Source organism: Panthera leo, chromosome A3, assembly GCF_018350215.1.
Source record: "Panthera leo isolate Ple1 chromosome A3, P.leo_Ple1_pat1.1, whole genome shotgun sequence".
Classification (NCBI taxonomy): Eukaryota; Metazoa; Chordata; class Mammalia; order Carnivora; family Felidae; genus Panthera; species Panthera leo.
In genome coordinates, this window is record NC_056681.1 from 108,455,804 (window position 1) to 108,479,907 (window position 24,104).

Below are 24,104 nucleotides of genomic sequence, written 5' to 3' on the forward strand. Positions count from 1 at the left end.
TTTAGTTTTTGAGGAACCTCTATACTGTTTTCCAGAGTGGCTGCACAAGTTTGCATTCCCAAGTGACCTCTTATTTTTAATGGGGATTTTGCTACCTCATTACAGGTTGTAAGGGTCAGATGAAATAACTTCTTCAGACATACTTTGGGCAATCATAAAATGGCAGTCTCATCCATGAAGGAGGAGAATCCAGGTAAGATGGTAACAGGGTAAGGGGCACCTGGGTGGCTCAGTCAGTTAAGCGTCTGACTTTGGCTCAGGTCATGATCTCACAGCTCGTGAGTTCGAGCCCCACATCGGGCTCTGTGCTGACAGCTCAGATCCTGAGCCTGCTTCCGATTCTGTGTCCCCCTCTCTCTCTGCCCCTCCCTTGCTCATACTCTGTCTCTCAAAAAATGAACTAAGAAAAAAATTTTTTTAAAAGATGGTAACAGGGTAAGAACTCAATTGTCCAGAGGGTCCTAGAAGAAGGATGTGTGATGGAAAATAGGTTGTGCAGGGCTCTAAACAGTAATATGGTGAGGACCCCCCCCCCCCCCCCCCCCCCACTGCCTGCTCAAAGCCACTTGGGAAGAGAAACAGGACCACGGGTCCTGGGCCTCAGCATCTGTGGCTCAGGGCCCTGGCTGACTAAAGAATTTGCTGTTCACCTTTCAGGTCCTTTGTCACGGGCACAGGGAGGGCCTGTGGAAAAAGAAGTAGACTAGTGGCCAGTTTTAGTTCTAGCCCCGCGGACGTAGACGTACCTTCAAGATATCTCATGTCTAATCCCTTTGCCTCACCCAATCCCCAAAATTGGGTTGTTTGCCCATGTAGTAAACGCCAGCAGTAGAGACAGCGCTCAGGGTTTGGGCTGTCATGGTGCAATTCTACGTCATCTGTCGCTATCCGTCTCGTCTCCTCCAGAGAGACTGATATCCCTGAGGGAATACACTACATCTTTTTTTTTTTTTTAAACGTTTATTTATTTTTGAGACAGCACGAACGGGGGAGGGTGAGAGAGAGGGAGACACAGAATCTGAAACAGGCTCCAGGCTCTGAGCTGTCAGCACAGAGCCCGACGCAGGGCTCAAACTCATGGACCGCGAGATCATGACCTGAGCTGAAGTCGGCCGCTTGACCGACTCAGCCACCCAGGCGCCCCGGGAATACACTACATCTTAGACATTACTTCTTGAATTCCTTAAGACTCAGCAGAAAACTGTATACACAGTAGGTATCCAGAAAATTCGTGCTGAAATGCATTTAAAAAAATAAATGCTTCTTTTGGTTTATTGTTACTAAGGAAGTATGGGAAGCTCAGGAGGTGGCCAGTTAGGTGACTTTCTTCTAGGAAGGTGCTGGGGCTCATACTGGAAGAGCACAGTGGAATCCAGAACATACCCGACACTTGGTCAATTTCCCAAAGGTCCGTGTCTGACAGATTTAAAGATAAGCGAAGGCCCTGGGAGTCTTCCGAAGGTGCAAGTTCTGGTTTTATTTCAACTGGTTGCTAGCATATAATAGAAGATAGATTTCTTTAAAACTCTAAACCAACCACCAACCCCAACCCATCACTGATGATTCAATTGTTCAGGAAACAGGGGAGCTGCAGGCTCAACTGTGTAACACCAACGTCTTGTGCCAGGTGCACTCTACAGTCAGTCCTCAGGTAAGGCCCTCTTTCCACACGAACACAGCTCCTGTCTCCAGAGGCTTGCTTTCTTTCCCACGCCTTGCCTGGGCTGGGGCTTTCTCTACCCCAAAGGCAGAGATCAAAATTACAGATTTCTTCCTGGATATTTTGACCTGGCCCTTTGAGTCATATCCTTGGAGACAGCTAAACTCAGACTCAGACTAATGCTTCCCATAAGCGTGAATCTGGGAAGAAAGGCTGGTCCTAACAAAGGTCAGAACCCCCTGTGTCCACCAGCGATCCTGAGAGTGCTCTGGCAGACTGAAATGGAACCAAAGAGGGGGCTTGAATGTGGATACCTGATGTCACGTCTTGGCTAAAACTTCTGGTTGTGTGCCTTTATGAGGGTCATTTGCCCTCCCTAAGCCCCAGCTCCTTCACCCTCAATCATCTACCACCTTATCAGAGCTCTGTCGGAGCTCTGAATTGCTGCGCAGGGACGCGGTGGCCTGAGGTAGGGGAGGAGGACAAAGAAACGGAATGAGAGTAGGATCAAAGAAAAGAGGGGCAAAAAGGAGAGAAGAAAGCAGAAGGGTGGAGAGATGGGGCCAACACAGCAAGGGGCTGGGTGTCCCTTCCGGGTTAGGGTCAGGGCTTAGGCGAGAACCTTGGCGGTTGGATCCCCTAAACCACACAGAGGACAGAGCTGGTCATAGACTGAACCTGTAGCCAGTCACTGGGAAAGGAAATCAAGATCCAGACTAATTATTGTGAAGCTACCCTTTATATGATTTTGATTCACAGGATCACTTGTAAAGCCTCAATCTCCTCTCTGGACAGGAGATAGGCTGTTGAAGGGCCCCCAGCCTGGCCCTGGAGGTCTTTACACTTCCTTAAGCGACAGAAAACTTGAACCAAGTGGTGTGGTCATACTCCTCACCAGGCCTCAGCAGCACAGGAGGGAAGTGGGGCTGTGAAGGGAAAAACAATACAGGTTACACCTTGCCGGCTTGGGTCGTGCCCTCAACCATTCAGGATGGCTTCTGGACTGGTCTCTAGGCCAGCTCTGAGAACCAGTTGCCAATGTAACTGGTTTGCAGTGAGATAACTTGAGCCAGAATGAAAATCAACTACATTGCTGAGCACATGGTGCTGTAGCAGGACCTTGCTGTGTGGATTCACATTCTGGGGCAAGACTGCAAGACAGTCTTTTGAGCTGGTGCTTTGAAGAGCACTTTTCTAGGCAGTGGCTAGAAAAAGAAGCTACCAGTAAGCAAATAGGAAGAGAAGACAGAGCCATCTTAAAAGCGTGGTCGCAGAAGATAAGATTGAGAAGAGCAACGTTAAACTGAGTAAAGGCTTCGAAGGCAAAAAATAGAGGAGATTAAAAAAAAGTAAATGCTATGTTAGGAACTTGGCTTTGGGTTTCCTGTGTTTATCACGACTTGGAGAAGAGAACACATGTGGACTTTTGAGTCAGACAGACCTGACTTGAGGGTTGTGACCTGTGTCATACAGTGTGACCTTGGACACAACACCACTGAGAGGCTGGCCTGTAGCTTTACCTGATTGACTGCATCAGGCCAGCTCTGGGTCTCCAGGCAGAAGCCGGAGTGCTTGGGATAGACTGCTCCACTCTTGCCCTTCAGCGTGCCATCCAGGAAGTTGCCCGTGTAAAACTGGACCCCGGGCTGGGTGGTGTACACTTCCAGAACCCGCCCGCTTCCAGCATGATGGACCCTGGGGACAAAGCAAATCATAGAGGTACAAGGGGGGAAAAACTGGCAGGGACAGGTAGGAGCTGGGAAGCAGCCTCGAGACAGTAATCAGACCCAGTGACAGCAGGGACAAGATACATGGAGACAAAGATGGGAAGAGCATGATGGGAAATTCTCGCAGTCTCATGGGTGAGGCATGAGCAGGTGGTCCTAAGTAAGGATCCTCCAGTAGCAACTTCTCACTGTGATCTTGGCTTCTCTGAGGAAGGCTCACCCTGGCCAGACGTGTGTGTGTGTGTGTGTGTGTGTGTGTGTGTGTGTGTGTGTGTGCGCGCGCGCGCGTGCGCATGCGGGGGCGGTCAGGCCGCAGAGACACAGTTGTCAGATTCCGGAGGAGCTGAGATTCTTTCTCAGGAAGAGCTGATGCTCTCTGCTTGGCCTGGCAAAGCCACCAGCTGTGTCTTTTGAAAGAGAAGAGACGCTTGTCTAAATTAAACTGTCACCCTTCCCTGGGGCTAGAGCAGGCTGGGCTTTTTAGTCAGATCTCCCCCTGAGAACAGAGGTGCTGTCAGTTTCTGCTGGATTCACGGTTTCCTTTTTTAAAAAAACGAGGTAAAACATCCCAACAACGTAGTCAATCAAGAGGTTCTGGGAAGAGGAGGGCCAGGACTTGAATAATGGAGAGTAGGCAAGAGAGTGTCCTCCAGACTAGAGAGAGAAATGGGCCAGAGGAGAAGAGTGGACTCCATCTGGAAGAACACAGGGACTGGGGCTCTAAGGGAGAGAAGGCTTTTGAAGTTTCCATTAGAGTTGGAATCATATTCTCTGCCTTATTTAAAATCCATTTATTCTACAGACGTGCATTTGCTATTGCCACGCGTGGGGTGAGGTGCTCGGGCAGAGCTGGGGATGCACAGAGGTAGCAGGAGGAGCCGGGAGGTTAGCAGGGAGGAGAGAGTGCACACAAATGCCTCGCAGGCCAGGCTGCTGGCGGTGGGCGCCCTAGGAGAGGTGCAGCCTCTGACTTTCCATGCATCACAAACGGGGCTCCGGAAGGTCAAGGAAAGCAGAGCTGACTTCAGAGGAATTAGGGCTTCTAACAAAAGAGTGGGCCTGAAAGAACAGGCTCCGATGGGGAGAGAGGGAGCAAAGAGAGACAGGATGCCAGGTGGGAGCACAGGGTGGGCGGGGGAAGAGACAAGGCAGTGGTGGGGGAGGGGGGAGAGACGTTCGGTGGCGCTGCTCCGCGGAACAGGAGCTTTGAAAAGACAGGGATGTGGTTATATGGTCCCTGCAGCTATGGTCCCTGTAGCGTAGTAAATGCTATCAAGGTGGCCAGAGGAAAAACTCCTCACCTAGGAGGTGAGATCTCTTCCTCCCTACACAGGCAGTCAGGGAAAAGCACCTACCGTGCACAAAAGTGCTTGTCTTTAGATCCCTTCAGACAGAAATTGTGGTCAAAGCCGTGGATACGGAACTCCTGCAGGTGTTTTCCAAGCTCCACCGGCTTCCTCAGGTCAAAGGCAGTTCCTTGTACTGGAGCAACTTCTCCTGGAGGGAAGGGGCAGGTAGAAGGGCAGGGGGCTGGAGTACTCTGGCCAGGCTTTCTTGAAAGAGGACAGGGACTCGGTTTCAGGGCCTCACACCATGATCCAGTTGTTTCTGCATTTACTTAATTTTTTTTTTTTTTTTTTTTTTTTACTTGCACAGTTGACACACAATATTGCGTTAGTTTCAGGTGTAAAATGTAGCGATTGAACCCCTCAATACATTATACTGTGCTCCCCGTGAGTCTAGCTATCATCTGTCACCATACAGAGCTGTTACAATACCACTGGCTCGATTCCTTAGGCTGTACCTTTTATTCCCGTGACTTATTCATTCCTTCCGTAGCTGGAAGCCCAATTTCCTTTCTTTAAAGGTTTTCTTTTGTCCTAGAGCTGTATCATGTATTTTAAAGGTGAATACAAATGCTCAGTTAGTTAACATAACTCTTTTTTTAGGGGTAGAATTACTTTTTCCTTTCATGTGGTCAGATGGGGAGGTTTTACGAACTTGGTTTCTACACTAGTTTCAGGGGAGAGAGGTAGCATGCAAAGTGGGTCTGAAATCTTAGGATGCTAAGAAAAATCAAGAACTTGTACCTTACCTTAAAAAGATTTAAACAAGTGAAAAGAGAACCAACTTTTAGCCACTCAAAGCATTTAGTTCTGCTTTCGTGTATTGCCAAATACTAAAAGAAACATTAATCTCCTATCTTTGGGTGAAAGTGGGCATCCTTTTTTTTTTTAATGTTTCTTTATTTTGACACACAGAGGGTGTGGGGGAAGGGCAAAGAGAGATGGGGAGAGAGAGAGAGAGAGAGAGAGAGAGAGAGAGAGAGAACCCCAAGCAAGCTCCACACTGTCAATGCAGAGCCTGACAAGGGGCTCCATCTCACTGTGGATCTCACTGTGAGATCATGACCTGAGCCAAAATCAAGAGTTGGCCGCTTAACCGACTGAACCAACCCAGTTGCCCCGAGGGCATCCTCTTCTTAAATTCAGAGCTGCTGTTCGGAAACATAGTCTTCCTGGTACATGAGGACTGGAGTCTGTAAGTTCACACAGAGCTGTGAGGATGCCTGGGGTCCAAAACACCCAAAGGGAACACAGAGGCCTGGCCAATGCCATTCTAGCATCTGGTGTCCATTGTTCAACCAAGGGAGTTTGGTTGAACAAAAGAATCCTCTCACCAGTCAGTGTTAGGAAAAATTAAGTAGCATTCTTTTTTAAATTTTTTTCATGTTTATTTTTTTGAGAGAGACAGAGCACAAGCAGGGCAGGGGCAGAGAAAGAGGGAGACACAGAATCCGAAGCAGACTCCAGGCTCTGAGCTGTCAGCACAGAACCCGATGTGGGGCTCGAACCCACGAACCTCAAGATCACGGCCTGAGCCGAAATCGGACACTCAACTGACAGAGCCACCCAGGTACCCCAAGTAGCATTCTTTTTGAAGACATCCTTGAAAACCATCTCTTTCCTTTGCCTTGATTCTGCTTACATGAAAAAGAACTTTTGAATGGGGAATATTTGTACATGTAACCAATTTTAAAGGTAATGAAGTTAAAAGGTACAAAATACTATACAATGAAAAAAATCTCTTATCTTTGTTCCCTGAAGATCCAGTTTCCTCCAACAGAAGCAACCACCATTACTTGTTCCTCTCGCACCCTTCCGGAGAGAATACAAGGATATCCAAGCATGTAAGCACACACCCATGCACACACACAGCAATATAGCCTGTTTCCACCTTAATCTTTCCACTCAATTTGTCTTCAAGGTTGTTACTAAATTTATTCCTGCGTACTTCATTAGACAATTCTATGTGCCAATTCCTATTTCTATTTTTCCTATGATAATCTACTTACTATTTGTTTTCTGGTGTCATAATTGCAAATTTATATTTTTCTAGAAACTTATGCATCCCATCTATATTACTTCCATTTATTGGTAGAGTCGAGGAAGACAGTAACTTATGATCCTTTCAATTTCATCTCTCTGTGGTTAGTTGCTTATGCTCATTTCTTTTCTTTCCTTTTTTTTTATTTTTTTAACATTTATTTAATTTTGAGAGACAGAGACAGAGCACGAGTGGAGGAGGGGCAGAGAGAGAGGGAGACACAGAATCCGAAGCAGGCTCCAGGCTCTGAGCTGTCGGCACAGAGCCTGATGCGGGGCTCGAACTCACAAGCTATGAGATCATGACCTGAGCCGAAGTCGGATGCTTAACTGACTGAGCCACCCAGGCACCCTGCTTATGCTCATTTCTAACTTTGTGCATTGAATAGGTAGGCTGATGCTTTATCTATTTTTGTGGGTTTTTCCCCCTTCCAATGAAGGAGCTCTTGGATTTATGTATTAGTACTACATTTTTCCTCCTCTTTTCAAAATTAGAATTTCTGCTTTTATTTGCATTAATTTTCATTTTGTTCTCTTGGGTTTATTTTGTTACTCTTTTTTTAATGTTTTATTTATTTTTTTTAATTTAATGTTTATTTATTTTTCAGAGATTAAGAGACAGCACAAGCAGGGGAAGGGAAGGGAGAGAGGGAGACACAGAATCCGAAGCAGGCTCCAGGCTCTGAGGTGTCAGCACAGAGCCTGACGCGAGGCTTGAACACACGAATTATGAGATCATGACCTGAGTCAAAGTCAGAAGCCCAACCGACTGAGCCACCCAGGCACTCCTAATATTTTATTTATTTTTGAGAGGGGGGGGGGGGGGAGAGAGAGAGAGAGAGAGAGAGAGAGAGAAGGGGAGGGGCAGAAAGAGGGAGACACAGAATCTGAAGCAGGCTCCAGGCTCTGAGCTGTCAGCACACAGCCTGACACAGGGTTTGAACCCATGAACCATGAGATCATGATCTGAGTTGAAGTTGGACACCTAACTAACTGAGCCACCCAGGTGACCCTGTTTTGTTATTCTTTTTCAAATATCTTGCATTAGATGCCTAATTCATTTATTTTCACATTTTTTGGATTAGTCAAAGTATTTTGTGCTTCAATGTTCTTCTGAGCAATAGGCTTGATATCACATGTAGGAGTTTCCGTTATATATAATGATAACACCATATTCCCATTTATTATATATTCTAATATGTATTAAGTAAATATTTCCATTATACTTAATTATGATATATTATTTACTTATTTTCTAGGTATTGCTAGTTTTAGGGTTTGAGTTCCCTTTTGATCCAAGAATTATTAAGAGTTAAAGCATTTCTAGGTCAAGCATTGGCTGTATTACTCGTATTCTGTGAAATTACCCGAGGTTTTCTTTACGGTCTCAGATATGGTGAATTTTTATTGTGAATTTCATCCTTTTTTTTTTTTTTTCAGTTTATTTATTTATTTTGAGAGAGAGTGAGAGACACAGCAGGGGAGGGGCAGAGAGAGAGAGAATATCCAGGCTGTCAGCGCACAGCCTGATGTGGAGTTCAAGGTGCAGTTCATGCGAGGTCATGACCTGAGCCAAAATCAAGAGTCGGAGCCACCCAGGCACCTTGTGAATTCTGTCCTTTATCATTACAAAGTGTCTTGCTTTCTGTCCTGAGATCAGCCTTTACTGATGTTAAGACTGAGACCCCCTGCTTTCATTTGGCTTTTATTTGCTTGGTTTGCTTTTGAAATCTCATGTTTTCAACCTTTCTGTACGACTTGGTTAATACACAGCCTTCCCTTGGGGTTTCCTTTGAGGTTCAATCTGAGAGACTATTGTTTAATAGAGGCGTTTTATGGCATTACTATGACATATACATGTTCTAAGTATTCTTAGTCTGTCATTACATTTTATGGTATGCTTTTTGTGTTCATGAATTCTAGTTGTTTACTTTTTGAAATCTTTTTACTATATGGTGTGTATATGTGTGTCTGTCTGATAAGTGAGACAGTTTGTAATTTTGTTTTAGTGGTAACATCTTTATAGAAGAAACTTCAATATAATATACGTAACCCTCTGTTTCTTAGAATTTGCTAAGCTTCTTCCTGTCTCTCTCCTCTTTGCTACCTGACTTGGGTTTCTGCATCTTTCAACTAAGAATCCAAGTAAAGTCACTTTGTTTCCCAGTAGATGGTGCTAGAGACACAATAAAAAGAGCATGCTTAAACCCTGATCAGTTTTGGGAGAATGAATAGTTGTTTTTTTGGGTCCCTCAGGCCATAAGGCCGAATCCTGGATGGTAGTGACCTACCTGTGTGCTACTGTCTTGTGAAGTTTGGGTGACCAACCGCCTCTCACACCGATTTTTTTTTTTAATTTTTAAATTTTTTTATGTTTATTTTTGAGAAAGAGAGAGAAAGAGGGCCAGCAGGGGAGGGGCAGAGAGAGGACACACAGAATCTGAAACAGGCTCTAGGCTCTGAGCTGTCAGCACAGAGCCCAACATGGGGCTTGAACCTATGAACTGTGAGACCATGACCTGAGCCAAAGTCGGAGGCCCAACAACTGAGCCATGCAAGTGCCCCTCACACTGATTTTTAAAAAGGCAAAATGTTTCCTTATGAAAAACTTAGTCCAGGAAAAAGCAGCAGCTGTTTTCATGGGCTCAAGAAGACTGTAGTCTTACCAACTCATATTCTGAGTATTAATTTCTGTTATGCTTTCTTCCCTAACTTTATATGGTATTCACAATATTTAGTTCCTTAAAGCCATACTTGACTCAAAATCTGACCCTTATGACAGTCCCAATGTAATATTGCACAAGTCAGTCAAGATTACTTATTTCTCTTGACTTCAAGGTAAAAATAAAGTCATGGAATGTTCATGAAGGAGGGCTCTAGGGTCTATTTCAGGTCTGTTTACCTGATACTGAGCAATCTACAAATCAATGTTAGCTTTTCTCTCTGTAAAATGAAGCTATTATTTGCTGCCTATACATGACATGGAAATACTCAACAAATGAAATACTTGAATGGTTTCAGGACAATGGCATAAATAAACAGGCCAAATTTAGGGATGCATCTATAACACAAAGGAGAGCCTAGAGAGGGGGTAAGACTTCGAGAATGGCAGAGAAGCCCTGACTTAAAACTGAGAAACTTCTAAATGAGATTTTTACTAAATGAGAAGAAACATTCTCTCATTGAAAAAGGTTCCAATCTCTTTCCAGCCTCACGCCCTGACCTGTGGACCTCATGTATCAGACACATGTATCAGGCACTGATCAGGCACATGGAAAACTTTGGAATTTGTCCCCCAGATTCACGCCTTCTTTGGGACCTTTCTCACAGCTTCAATGTCCTCTGTGTCCCTGCTTCCCCCACATCCTGGCAAAGTTGTTTAAGAATACTTACTCTCCAATGTCACTTCCTCTGAAGGACTGTAGCCTCCACAGCTAGAACTAATCTCCTTTTCTTTTTTCTTTTCTTTTCTTTTCTTTTCTTTTCTTTTCTTTTCTTTTCTTTTCTTTTCTCTTTTCTTTTCTTTTCTTCCCCCTTACCCCCCTGATCTCCTTTTCTTTGTTCTTATCACATTTTGAACATACTTTCTTCAAAACGTTTGTTGTTTTTTATTTTTTTTTAATGTTTATTTATTTTTGAGACAGAGAGAGACAGAGCGTGAATGGGGGAGGGGCAGAGAGAGAGGGAGACACAGAATCGGAAGCAGGCTCCAGGCTCTGAGCCATCAGCCCAGAGCCTGACGCGGGGCTCGAACTCACAAACCGTGAGATCGTGACCTGAGCTGAAGTCGGACGCTCAACCGACTGAGCCACCCAGGTGCCCCAAACATTTGTTGTTTTAAGACATAACCATAGGATTATATCAAGCTCCAAGAGGGTATGAATTGCGTCCTTTTTATCTTTGTACCTTCTGAGCATGAAGCGAGCCTTCACTTGATTGAAAGTTGGATGGATGAATGAAGTAGAGGCAGAAAAAACAGGGCCAACTGTGAATGTCATAGCATCCTGTGACAAAGTCAGAAAGATCTAGAAAGGGCCTTAGGAATTACCTCAACCAGTCCCCTCGCTTTGCAGATGAGAAGACTGGGACCCAGACGGCTAAAGGGACTTGCCCAAGGTGACACATCTCCATAGTGTCAAAGTCTCCAGGCCTCTCACCCCAGAGTGACTTGGTGACAGCCTTTTCCACCCCCAAGCCCTCAAGTGTTCGTGAGTTCTCAAAGAATTTGGAAAATCAATGTGCTGTTATTCTAATTTTGGTCTATCTGCATATGTGACTTTGTGCTTTGGTGCTAAGAATAGAAGACATCAAAATAGCGCTCTCAGCAACGCTGAGTGTACAGAAAATTGAAGCGGAAATGGAAAGGGTGCCCTCAGAGAGGATGTCACATCACCAGACTTTGGTTTTGAAGCCACCAGGAAGCAGAGAGAAGCTGTTTTTTTGAAGAGAATTTCTTCAGCTACTGAAGGTTGGCTGAGTGTGCATTAAGGCCTGAGCAGCAATGCCACATGCCTGGCAGATGATGGGCTCTGACCCAAAGATATGAGGTTACAGCTCTGGGGCAGACGAGCAGCCTGAGGTAGGTAGCATTTCTGCTTCCCCATTTCAAGGAAAGCCTGACTGCAGGCACCAGTGCAGACCCACCCAGGGTTACTGTCATGAATTTAGAGTGAGATCAGTCCCTGTAGGGTGGCAGCTATGGAGGGTGTGGTGGGGGGCAATGATCAGGGTTGGAAAAAAAACACAAAAAACCAACCAACCAAACAAAAAATACTCAGGGTTGGGTTTGTTAGGAGAACAGACAGAAGAGGGAGATGGTGAGGGAGTGGAGGGCATATGCAAAGAGGTGATTCCAATGACAGACTTCTGATTTAAGTGGGTGGGGAAAGAGCTCATGAGCAGCTTAGGGGCAGTGAAAGGGTGGTAGGATCAAGGGGGTGCAGGTTCGTGTGGCATCAAAGAATTGTTGGGGCTGAAATAGACACCTTAGACAGGGACTATAGACGGCTATAATAAGAGGTGGTGATAAAGTCAAGGGTGTGACCCAATGACTACGGAAGTGAGTAACTGAGAAGGTTGGTGGACAAGATCATTGGAACAGAGGATGTCAAGAAGCTGAGAGATCAGAATATCAACAGCTTGGATAATGAAATAATTAGGGACTATGACAAGAGTGTGTTGGAGTGACAGTGAGCCAGGAATGAGGTGATGTCTGTAGATGACCTCAACAGATGTGTCACTCTGGCAACCACAGCTGCCCCATCCTTGCAAGAAGACGATGTAGACCTTATAATTGGAAACAGGACTCTCTAACATTGCAGATTTCCGTCACAGGTTGTTAAATCTTCCTCTCCCTATTGGCATTCCTGATAGAATTATAATTACCTGCCTTCTGGCAGCAAAGGAAAAACACACTGCCTTCATGAACTCCATCTGCCTTGATTCACATCTCTTATCTCACATAAGGGGTTTTTATACATATTCTATTATATAGACTTTGGCCTTTTCCCCATGACTGCTTGTGGCAGGTTGCCCTTTTCAAAGATGGCCACACCAGTATGTATCCCATTCCACAGGCTCTACTTATAATGTGATGCTGACATTCCATCACTGAGAGATGGAATCTTTGTTCCCTCCCTTAAATTGGGAAGGACCTTTGTAACTGCTGCAACGAATAGGATGTGGCACAAGTGATACGATGGGATTTCAGGGCTCAGGTAATAAATACAAAGTGGTTTTGGCCTGGCCCTTGCTCTCTCAGGATATTTGCCCTTGGAAGTCAACTGCCATGTTATAAGGAAGCTCAAGTCACATTGAAAGGCCATCTGTGGGGTGTTCTGGCTGATAGCCCCAGCTAGGCCCCAAGGCAGGAGCCAGTATCAGCTGTCAGACATGTGAGTGAATGAGCCCCAGACATCACATCTAGAGACAAGATATGGCCTGTCTAAATTCCTGACCACGGACACAATGAAAGAATATATATGAAGTGTAGAGTAATTTATTTATTTATTATTATTTTTTTTTTTTAATTTAACGTTTATTTATTTTTGAGACAGAGAGAGACAGAGCATGAACGGGGGAGGGGCAGAGAGAGAGGGAGACACAGAATCGGAAGCAGGCTCCAGGCTCTGAGCCATCAGCCCAGAGCCCGACGCGGGGCTCGAACTCACGGACCGCGAGATCGTGACCTGAGCTGAAGTCGGACGCCCAACCGACTGAGCCACCCAGGCGCCCCTAGAGTAATTTATTATATAGCAATAGACTGGTATACTGCCTTAGGATGTTTTCACCTCTTGGCACTTAACTAGTCTTGACAGAAGGTTAATGAAGCCCCCCCCCACCCCCGTGCTTTTATTACATAGTCATAAGTGACTTTAATTGGTTCTTCCTTAAGAACACTAGTCCATGTGGGGGCACCTGGATGGCTCAGTTGGTTAAACGTCTGACTCTTGATTTCAGCTCAGGGCATGATCTCACGGTTCGTGGTTTCGAGCCCACATCTGCTATCAGCACAGAGCCTGCTTGGGATCCTCTCTCTGCCTCTCTCTCTGCTCCTCCCCTGCTCATGCTCTCTCTCTCTTTCTCTGTCAAAATAAATAAATAAACATTAAAAAAAAAAAACACTAATCCTTGCAATTGCTTTTGAGTGGGGAAAAAACAAATACAAAGTTGTTAGTTCACGCATTTTTGAGCATCTTTTATGTACCAGGCATGAACTTGATCTCAGGGAGCCTAGAATCTGGTGAAGGAGACAGATAAAAAAATTAATACGGACAGGAGAGTATGACAAATGTGATGAGACTGGCATCCAATGGCCGCTGGCAGGGCAGGGAAAAGCAGTCCCCGGTGCAGCCATGGGGGGTCTGGAAAAGTTTTCCAAAGGTGGTGACAGGAGCCTAATCTTGAAGGATTAAGTTGAGACTGGCCCACTGGACAAGGTGCAGGGCAGAACAAGCATGGGAATGAAGTCCTCTCACCTGTGAAGTTGAGATCTAAAGTGTAGGCACAAGATGCATTTATATTACACATATCCCGTAGGCTCCCAGCTCTGACTTAAGAAACAGAGTGTAGAAGGTGAATTAGTCCTTTGAACTCCCGATCAGACAGAGTCCAGTGAAATGGTTTCTGTAACATCTGGGCATGAACACTCTCTCAGTGTCTGAGGAAATTCACCTGGGGTGAATTTTAATTCAATGCTTTCAATTTCTCATCATCACAAATAGCTCTTTTCTCTGCCTGATGGCCCCAGTGCCCGACTCTCTGAGGAAACGAACAGATGGTCACCACAAGAGTCACTGAATCTCCACATTCATTCATTTTTTGGCGACCTTGGGTAAGTTTCTATGCCTCTGTAAGATTCAACTTCTTTATTTATAAAATGGAGCTAATAGTGGTATATACCTAAGACACGTATTGTGAGGTTTAATTGAGAGAAGGATATGAAGGAAGTCCTATCTCTAGGGCAGAACCTGCACATAGTGCTCTCTGTTATTTACTTGCTCTCTCTCTCCAGAAACAGAGAAGAGAGAGAACAATGATTCATTATAGCATAAATCATTGATGCAAAAGGAAGGTGCATATCTGCCTCCGGGGAGCATTGCAATTTTCATTAAAAAAGGATTCAGGGTTTTTTTGGTTTAGTTTTGTTTTTTGAAGCTTCCTCTCTCAGTGATTTTTAATCTAGAGCGGTACAGTCTTCAAAATGTTTTTTTTTTTTTTAATTTTTTTAAATGTTTATTTATTTTTGAGAGAGAGAGGGAGAGACAGAGTACGAGCAGGGGAGGGGCAGAGAGAGAGGGAGACACAGAATCTGAAGCAGGCTCCAGGATCAGCACCAAGCCTGACGCGGGGCTCTAACTCACCGACTGCAAGATCATGACCTGAGCCACAGTCGGACGCTCAACCGACAGCCACCCAGGCCCCCCTCAAACTGGTTTTTGAGTCACGTACTCCTTTGAGAATATCGTAAACTTTATGGGCTCTCTCTCTCTAGGAAAATGCATACATACATAAAGAATGTTCTCAGAACCTCTGAAGACCAGTCATTCAGGACTGGTTAAGAATCCCCGATATACGGGCTGGTGAATACATTCTGCCTAGACCCTACTCATCACCAAGCAAGTTGCCCTCTCATGATCTGATACTGAAATGCACATTTGGAATATTGTAGTCACATAACGTCAGGTCAAGAAATGTAGTCTGGGAGTCTACTGTCAAACTCTTCCTATAGCAATGTGACAAAGGCTTTGCATAATCCATCGGGACCTCCTTCTGGACTATTTATGATTCCTCCATATTCCTGCAGGATGTGCAATAAACTAACATGTGAAATACACAGGAGCTTGTCTTAATCTGAGCACATCAACAGCTTTCAGAAAGTGCAGGAAAGTGAAGCATCAGAGAAAGTGGAAATTGCCCCTAACGGCAGCTCAGAAAATGGGGCTATAATTAGGCAAATAGTGTCGCCCTGGGTTATATTGGGTATCAGGCTTCACGATCACCAATTACTGTTATCAACCTCCCAGGGGCATCTTGCTCACTTGTTTGGCAGTCAAACTCAATAGATGTTAGAATGGATTTTAAGAGTCAGGCAGCCTGGATTTAACTTCTTGGCTGTAAAAATTTGTGGAGGTTGCTTAGCTTCTCTGAACCTTGCTTTCCTCATCTGTAAAATGGGTATAAGAAGATTCTGACAAACATGGGATTCTGATAAACAAGATAAAAGTGCCCTGCATCCTACCCAGTCTGCAGGAAGTACTCAGTAACATAGCTGTTTTTACGGACAGTGGCCAGCGGTGATAACAGACAGCATAGCCAAGGGAAATTTGGCTCCAAACCCTGAATTCACCAATAACTTACCTGCTTAACTGTGTGCAGGTTAACTAACCTCTCCAAATGTCTGTTTCCTCAACTGAGGCATAACTGAAGCATTACACACCTATTTCAAAGGGCAGTTAAATGAGCGACGACGTGTACGTGCTTAGCTCAGTGGCTGGTACATATTAAACACGCAGAAATGGTGGCGATGGTGATGATAATGATAATAATAGTGGTTAATCCTTATGGAGCTCTTATGAAATGCCAGGACTTGATGCTCTACACACCTTACATGTATTACTGCATTTAATCTTCACCACCGAGGGAGGTCCAATTAGTACCTTTACTTTACACATGAAGTCTGCAGAGGCTGAATAAATTGTCTAATGTCACAGAGCTGGATTTAAACCTAAACAGTCAGGGTTTGAGTTCATGCCTTTAACTACTTTGTTTTCCTGATTATAACGTGTCAAAATCAGTCTGTCTGTTTGTTTGTTTGTTTGTTTGTTTATTTATTTATTTATTTAAGGGCTATTTATTCATTTAAGTAATCTCTACACTCAATGTGGGGCTTGAACTCAGGACCCTGAGAGCAAGAGTTGCATGTTCTACTGACTGAGCCAGCCAGGCACCCCAAAATTGGTCCTTTTAAACAGCACTTATATGTTCAATGTCACACCAAGGACTCGCTTCACCAAGGTCAGAGGCATTTTCTATTTCTGGCCGAAGCTCCCTCACCTGTGCCCATCACTTTTCATGGCATCCGGGGGCGTCCACTGCCCAAGAGCAGGTGCATTGCTAGGGCTGGAGGTTGATCTATGAGAACTAAGGCTACTACCTTCCCCAAATCCTCCTGGATCCACCGGGCTCAGTCTGCCAATGGTCCCTAACTCCTCTAGCCTGAGAGGACAGCCCATCTGCCTGACCACACAGAGAGAGAGTGTTCGGGGTTTGCTGGCTGATTTCAAAAGGGGAACATGTTGGAGCAGAAGAAGTTTCCTGCATGTTGTTTTGCTGCTTCACAGTAGCTTGGGCAGGCCCTAGCGACAGCGGCGTGATTAGGCAGCCCAGGCTCATGGTAGACCCATGGCTTCCTGCTGTCCTCCAAGCGCCATGAGGATCCCACTGTCATGGTTCACAGGAAGCCAAGGAGAGCACCAGGGAAGGTGGCTGGCATCCTGACACCGAAAAAGGTGGCAACTGAAGACAGCCAAATTACACTAACAGCCCGGGGTCAGAGAATAGAACCAGTAGAGAAGAGAGGAAAGAAATCAGTCCGGCCTTTCTGGTCAACTGGCAGAGTGGCAGGGCTAGGAAATGGCTTTATGTGGGGGATCTAGCCCCTGTGATCTCCATCAGTACTCCCTTTCTTGCAAATCACTCCAAAGAAACCTCCGATTTAAGTTTCAAGGCATGCCCCAATCTCCCTTCTAATGAGACCAGTGCCCCAGGCTCCCCCTGTGCAGAAATATTGACCACCACGACTGCTCAGCCTCCTGTGGTTTAGTCAGGACGTAGAAGGCCTGCGTTGGTACTAGTGGAGTCAGAAGGAAGGGAGCCTTGAAATGCAGGGCCAGCCTCCTAGGTCTCATTATCTGCAGGACATGGTCATTATCCTCTCTGGGATGTGTATTCTGCAGACCCTGCATTCGACTGGGTCTGTGCATCTGGCACTGCCTGGAGGGTCAGTTTCATAAACTATCCATTTAGGAGCTGCCCTCTCTCTGTTCTGGGGAGAATTCTGGAATGGAGACCTGGAAGGCAAGATGAGGCATGCTCACTCAGAGCCAAATACAGATATATTCGAATACAAATCACTCCCAGGCTGCCCCCTAGGCTTCTCTGACAGGGTTACAAGGCTGGTGGCTTGGGGAGCTTTGGGAGACGGAGACCTGCACTTCAGGGAACAGAAGCTGCAGGGAGTTGTCACGTGGTCTCTGATGTGTAGATGATCTAGATGAAGATATGGAAGGTATTCTCATTAGGACAGACAACACGAAGCTAGGAGGCAGACCCACTTGGGATAACAGAACCGGGAATCCAAAGTAGGGGTAAAGCACGGATTACAAGATGAAATTTGTGAATAACAGCAATAGATAGGGTTCCGCACTTGGGTCCAAAAAACCGAAAAACCAAAAAAAAAAAAAAAAAAAAACACACCAAGAAACAAAAACAGAAACCAACTCTACCCTGGGCACAAAACATAATCTTCTGAGGTTCCATTTCCTTACTTGTAAAACCGGGACAACATAACCTTTATCGCGTGAAGTTGGCATGAGGATTAAAACGATTGCTGTGGGCAGGATGCCTGGATGGCTCAGTCATTAAGCATCTGACGTCGGCTCAGGTCATGATCTCACAGCTCATGAGCTCGAGCCCCGCTTTGGGTAAAACACGAGCCTCACTTCTCTCTCTCTCTCTCTCTGCCCCTTGCTCACTTGCACCCTCTCTCTCTGTCTCTCTCTCTCTGTCTCTCTCTCTCACACACACACACCAGTTATTGTGACCAAAGCCCTTAGCACAGGGATGATGATGATACTCATGATGGTGATAACTACCAACGACATGACTCTTCATTAAGTTCTTCACACCTAGGCAGTCTGGTTCCAGAGCATGTGTTCTTAGCTATCCTATTATACTAACTCTCATAAATGTTAAGTCTGATTACTACAATTATTACTGACTAGGGAGATGCAGCTGAGCCACAGCATGTATGCAAATGACTTTGAGGATGTGGTTGGCAATAAGTTCGACAGGAGTCACATAAAGAGTGTAATGAGGTGGTGACAGTTTTTGATTGCTGTTTGCAGTGTGGGCATCACAGGTGGAGAGGCCCTGGATGTGCAGAGGCAGAGGCAGAGGAGAAGGGCCAGAATGGCCAACTCATGGCATAAAAAGAACAGCTGTGCCTGAAGAAGAAATGACTTGGGGGCAACATGACGGCTACCTTCTAAGGCCTTGAGTCTGATCTATAGGGACCCAAGAAGTAGGCAAAGTGGGGTCAGATCTAGGTAGACGGATGCCAGCTCGATTTCAGGAAGGCCTTTCTGATGTGCTGGCGCAGGATGGACAGTGAACACCCTGACCCGGGCGCACCTGAGTGCCCGTGAGTACCACAGTCTGGGATCCAACTACTGGACAGAAGGTCTTTTCCAACTGTGACCTTCTGAGGCTGTAGGTCCATTGGCCCATGTGATGACCATAAGGAAGCAGGTTGTTTCCTTTAGGGACACACTGTGATCTCTGGTTATTTCCCTCCTCTTTTAAATCAAACTGCTAGCTTGTCTCTTCTAGGGATGCCATTGGCTGAGAGCAGCACTTTGCAGAATGACCCGTAGAAAGGCCTGGAGGTGGGAGGATAAAGTGGGGAAGGAGGATGGGGAGTGAAGGTAGCTCAGGGGCACCAGGAGGACAGGAGGGTTGTTGGGGCAGGAGAGGAGAAACGGGGGCCAAAAAAGGAAAAAGTAACTTGAGGCTACACAGATCTCTTTAGAGTCTTTTTTCTTTTAAAGTTCGTTTTATTTATTTTGAGAGAGACAGAGACAGAGACAGAGACAGTGTGAGTGGAGAGGGACAGAGAGAGAGAGAGAAAGAGAGAGAGAGAGAGAGAAAATCCTAAGCGGGCTCTGCACTGTCAGCACAGAGCCCGATGCGTGCCCCAGTCCTACGAACAGTGAGATCATGACCTGAGCCCTAACCAAGAGTCAGACATTTAACGGACTGAGCCACCCAGGTGCCTCTAGAGCCTTTTAAACAGCTATAGAAAGTGTGGACCCAGGACCATCACGTGGGGCTTGTTAGAAACAGGACCCAGAGGTCCCACCTCTGACCCACTGAGTCAGAATCCGCCTAGCGACAAGCTTCCCAGGAGATCTCTGCGTGCATCAAAGGTGAAAGGCGCTGATGTGGAGAGCGTCTAAGGGAGACCCAGGCTCAGATGTGCTTACATTCATCTCAGTTTAAAAAAAAAAAAAGGTGGAGAGGAAGGCGGGGGCCATGGGAAGAGCGGGAGCCTGGTCTCCATGGGGACGGCCCAGCTGTGCTTGCAGCCCAGCTGCTCCAATTATGTCTGTTTCTTTATCTAGCCAGCCTCGGAACAGTCAGTCAAATCTGCATAAGGAAGCCCGGTAATGGGGCTCGTGGGCACAGGTACTCATCTGACACCTAATTAAGCCATCTTGGTATATCATCTCTACAATGCCTGTTATTATTTTAAGAAACAACATAAAGAGAATGATAATTAAAAGTAACACCCCGGGTGGGAATTTTGTCTCCATTCCAGTGGTTGGCAAGTAAAGCACCCTGGGTTTTTTTTTTGTTTTGTTTTTTTTCGGTTTTTTTTTGAGGTAACATTTCTATAAATTTTCATAGAGCACACAACCTCAAAGCTTGTCTCTGCTGCAGTTTCCCCCGATTTCTCTGCCAGTGCTTTGGGTTTGTGGCTTCGTTCCACTGCTGTTTCCTTTCTTTTTTTTCTTCTCCTTTTCACTGAGCGTTTTCTGATTTTACTTGAACTTGCAATGGGGGAGGGGAGGGTGTATTGCTTCTGGATATTACATGTCATCTGAAGCATAAAATGCTAAACCCAGTTACATGTTGTTTTCAGGTGAGAAGGCAATTTTACACTTCACGGTTGGGCCCACACGAGGCATTTTCATGCAGGGAAATTTTCCATCCTAGACTCACATCAAGATGGCGCCCAGGGATTTGCTGCCAGTGGAAAGTTTGCCCACTGTCTATCTGCAGCCTTGGGCATTCTTGATAGACCTGTTCTCCAGAGTGCCGCTATCTACCCCTGGTCTTCAGGTTCCCCTGACATAGCGTCCATCAGGTCCCTGTGTCCTTTGCTACCTGCCTGGGTCCCGTGTCTACGACTTGAGCCACTTTGGTTAGTAACACTCTTACTGACCTGCCATACACCCTGTCCTCTTGTCCCTTGTACCAGACCAAACCCCACCTTTGGATCATCCCACAATCCACCTTCTCTGCTCCTGACGTGAATCTGGAGAAAACTCCCAGTAGCACCAACTGAGGCCACCACCGATTCCTGATCACAATCCTCACCTGGCATCCTTTGACAAACACTTTACTTGCCCTCAATCGTCTCCTTTGCCCCTAAAAACCCTCTTCCTTGACCCTGTATCTCCACCTCATGGAAACACCCCGTCTTCTTCCTTTCACAGATTTCTGAAAGTGTATCCAACACCAGCGGCTCCCATGAGCTCAGTAGGTAGCTTATACAGATTCCCAGGCCCCACACTAAAGCAAATCTCTGAGGTGGGGCCTGAGATTTGTATTCAAGAACGTTGTCTTCATTGGGAACTACTCATCGGCCTATACTCCCTGACTTTCCTTCCTCACTTTCAGTGGCTTCTCCAGCTGTCATAGCCTGGCTTCTACCCTCACCACTCTGTGAAACGAGGTCAGCAGGAACAGCCACGACAGCCCGCACACTCCCAGGTCTCCCCAGAGAGAGTACTCTCTGGAGTACTGATGTTCTTGGTCACTCCAAGACTTCCGGTCACCTCCTCTCTTCCTTTGCCTTCTACCTCTGACCATCTCCCTCAGCGCCTTTTGTGTATTTCTTGCACCTTAAATACTGGCGGTGTTTTCACAAGTGCATCTCGCGCTCCTTGTTGCTAGATCCTCAGAGACACTAAGAAACTTCTCGAAGCTCAAGGTGATCTTGAGAAAGCCTCCTCCTACCGTTGCCTCTTTCACTGTCCTAACTACCTTAGATTCTTCACTGCCTGTGAGCTTCTCAAGGGCAGAGACTGTTCAGTCATCTTTCCATGGTCAGTGCCTCAGGAAGCATGTAGCAATTAGGAGGCGCTCCATAAATGTTAGCTGAACTAAGTATAAGTCTGCTCCGAGTACTCGCGTGAATCAGCCTTGGGCCCATGGTGCGAAGCTCAAAGTTACCTCTCAGCCTCTTCAGAACGGGGTGACCTTGAAGGTATGAATTAGAGCCAGCCCCTGTCCAGACCTGGGGTGGGGAGGGGTGGGTGTTAAACAGCGGTTCTCCAAAGGTGGTAGTCAGAGCTCTAGCAAATAACATCTCTTCTGGCAAATTTACTTGTTGTTAGTCTCAAATGTTCATAGGAATGACATCATGCCTGGCCAAGTGCTAATTTCTAAGCTTTCTTCCTGCCAAATTTCCACCATGCTGGCTCATGCTTGCCAATCTCGTAGCAGTGATGTGTTTTCTAGCAGGGAACACAAGTATTGCTTTGGGAGTTATTCTGGAGCCTCATAAAACTGTTCTTGGGGCCCCTTTATAGGGAAGGATTCCATAATGCACCCGGTTGGAGAGTGTTATTGCTATCAGGAGAGGTCCTTACAGTTTCTGTAGTGAACATCCTTGAATACTGTCTAGGACGGACCTGTCATTGAAGAAACATCTCTAACTAACACCCCATAAGTTCCAATATCATGTTTCGGGTTTTTAGCGTCATTCAAACCCTTTCCTGAATAACACCAGTCTTATTTCTTTGAGCACGGGACCTGTACTATATTCATGGCTGTAGGTTCTCCACGCAAGCAGGGCGTATCTGTTTTGTTCAACATTGCTTCCCTGGGGCTGGCATAGCACCCGGCTATTGGTGTCAGTTGGTGATGGAGAACGGAAAAAGAAGAAACTTGGGGAGCAGACTCACAGCTGGAGGTGCTTGTCTCCAGAACTGTGGAGCTGAAGGTGACAACCAGGACACCATGCTCTGGCTTCCCACTTACGGTGAGGCCCCAGGGTTCCTGCCTGCTCCTACCCTCCATGGACTGATGGCCAGGCCTGGAGTCTTGACGGCACCAAGGGCTGGTGGATATTGAAAGGCAAGTTCATTCATCTGGTCAGGCAGGAACTGGAAAGCTGCCCATCCAACCCTCACCCCTGGCTGCTGTTTCTCCTCCAGACGGAAACTTGGGGAAGTTTCTTTCCTTCTGGGTGTGCCATCTCCTTCCTCTAGCTAATCTTCTAGTTTCCTTCCAAAACTGTATTGATGATGAATTAGCAAAATAAAAAAATTTAAAGCCACCCTGAAGATTACAAAAAGAAAAACATACTACTGCTAAATCTCTAAAACAATGGCTGTCTTTATATACAATGATACATAGTAGGATAACCATAAACTATCATTACCTTAAGAGAGGAGAGAAGGGGCGCCTGGGTGGCGCAGTCGGTTAAGCGTCCGACTTCAGCCAGGTCACGATCTCGCGGTCCGTGAGTTCGAGCCCCGCGTCAGGCTCTGGGCTGATGGCTCGGAGCCTGGAGCCTGTTTCTGATTCTGTGTCTCCCTCTCTCTCTGCCCCTCCCCCGTTCATGCTCTGTCTCTCTCTGTCCCAAAAATAAAACAAAAAACGTTGAAAAAATTAAAAAAAAAAAAAAAAGAGAGGAGAGAAGACCAGACCCTCTGTGGACCAAGGTGATGTGATCAACTCATACAGGGTTTTACACAGAATTTCAGGGGCCCGTGAATCCCCTGAAGATCTCTCATCATCTTCCCAGACATACACGTATGGACCCTGGTTATGAATATCTAGGTTAGAGATTCCACGGGGTCTTTGACTCAGTGTTAGAAACTGACAGGACCTCAGAGTTCAAGTGATGTGACCCTCATCTGATGATAGTTAGCAGATTAGGTATGAGGCCCAGAGAGTTTTCCTGGCTGACTCAAAGAGCGCACAGCTAGTGGACAGCAGAAGGGAGAACTTCACCTAGGTTTTCTGAATCCTGGTCACCCTGCAATATTGTGTTAATATGCTCTGTGGAAAACAAATGTCAAGAAGGGAGAAGAATGGAGAGAGACTGAGTATAGGGAAAGGAAGGAATATCTGTTCCTAGAATGTACAGACTGGCTATTACTGGGTTTCATTTTTGTATTTGGCAGAGTTTTCCAGCTTCGAGCCAAAGAGACCAAGCCTGAAGCTCCCTTCCAGCCCCCCTACTTCAGACCTGTAACTGAATCCTGATAGGTCATCTCAGGCAGACCGGTGAAGGGGAAGATAAGAAAGGTGAGCTCTGGGCATGTGGTCAGCTCTACACAGTGTCTGTCATTGCAAAAACCCTGGAATAAAAAGAATCTATTGTTTCCAGGAAATGGGGAAAAGATTTCTAAGGAGAAAAGTGTAGCCTTGAGGAAAGAGTAGGGGTTTATGTAGCAGAGAAGGGGGAGTTGGGTGGTCCCTGTGGGTGGGGGGGGGGTATGAGTGAGGCATGCTGGGAGATGGGTCTGGAAAGCAGCTGGCATGTGGTCCTGGAGCCACCTAAAAGGTTTTTAAGCTGTGGAGTATCAAAATAAGATTTGCATTTTAGATAGATAACTTTAGTAACCAGATGGAGGATAGATCTAAAGAGATTCACTCCCCCCCCCCCCCCCCCCCCCCCCCAGTTAGAGAGCTATTTTCCAGATTCATTTGTCCAGTCATCAATCCCAATTTGGTGAAACTCATAATATAAGCCAGGCACTGCTCTAGACAAGAAAAGTCAGTATAGTCAGGATAGTGACAATGGAAATAGAA

The 24,104-nt window shown here is 46.0% G+C and overlaps 1 protein-coding gene and 1 long non-coding RNA gene across 5 annotated transcripts in view; one reads left to right on the top strand and one right to left on the bottom strand.

The window, feature by feature from the left end:
- Positions 1-23,597, top strand: LOC122216406. 3 transcript variants are annotated; one of them, XR_006200877.1, is made up of 5 exons: positions 1-193; positions 6,495-6,577; positions 10,847-11,352; positions 13,997-14,106; positions 23,474-23,597. It is a non-coding gene; the product is annotated as an uncharacterized LOC122216406 (long non-coding RNA). The 3 variants fall into 3 exon arrangements; XR_006200878.1 differs by lacking the exon at positions 1-193 and adding an exon at positions 6,275-6,303; XR_006200876.1 differs by lacking the exon at positions 1-193 and having other exon boundaries at positions 6,264-6,577.
- Positions 1,085-24,104, bottom strand: part of GALM (galactose mutarotase) — a 116,061-nt gene continuing 93,041 nt past the window's right edge. For both annotated transcript variants that reach the window (XM_042933216.1, XM_042933215.1), the window contains exons 5-7: positions 4,743-4,884; positions 3,181-3,355; positions 1,085-2,586 (exon numbers count right to left, since the gene is read on the bottom strand). In XM_042933216.1, coding sequence (XP_042789150.1) covers positions 2,509-2,586; positions 3,181-3,355; positions 4,743-4,884 — 395 coding nt within the window. In that variant the 3' untranslated portion in view covers positions 1,085-2,508. The remainder of the gene's footprint in view (positions 2,587-3,180; positions 3,356-4,742; positions 4,885-24,104) is intronic.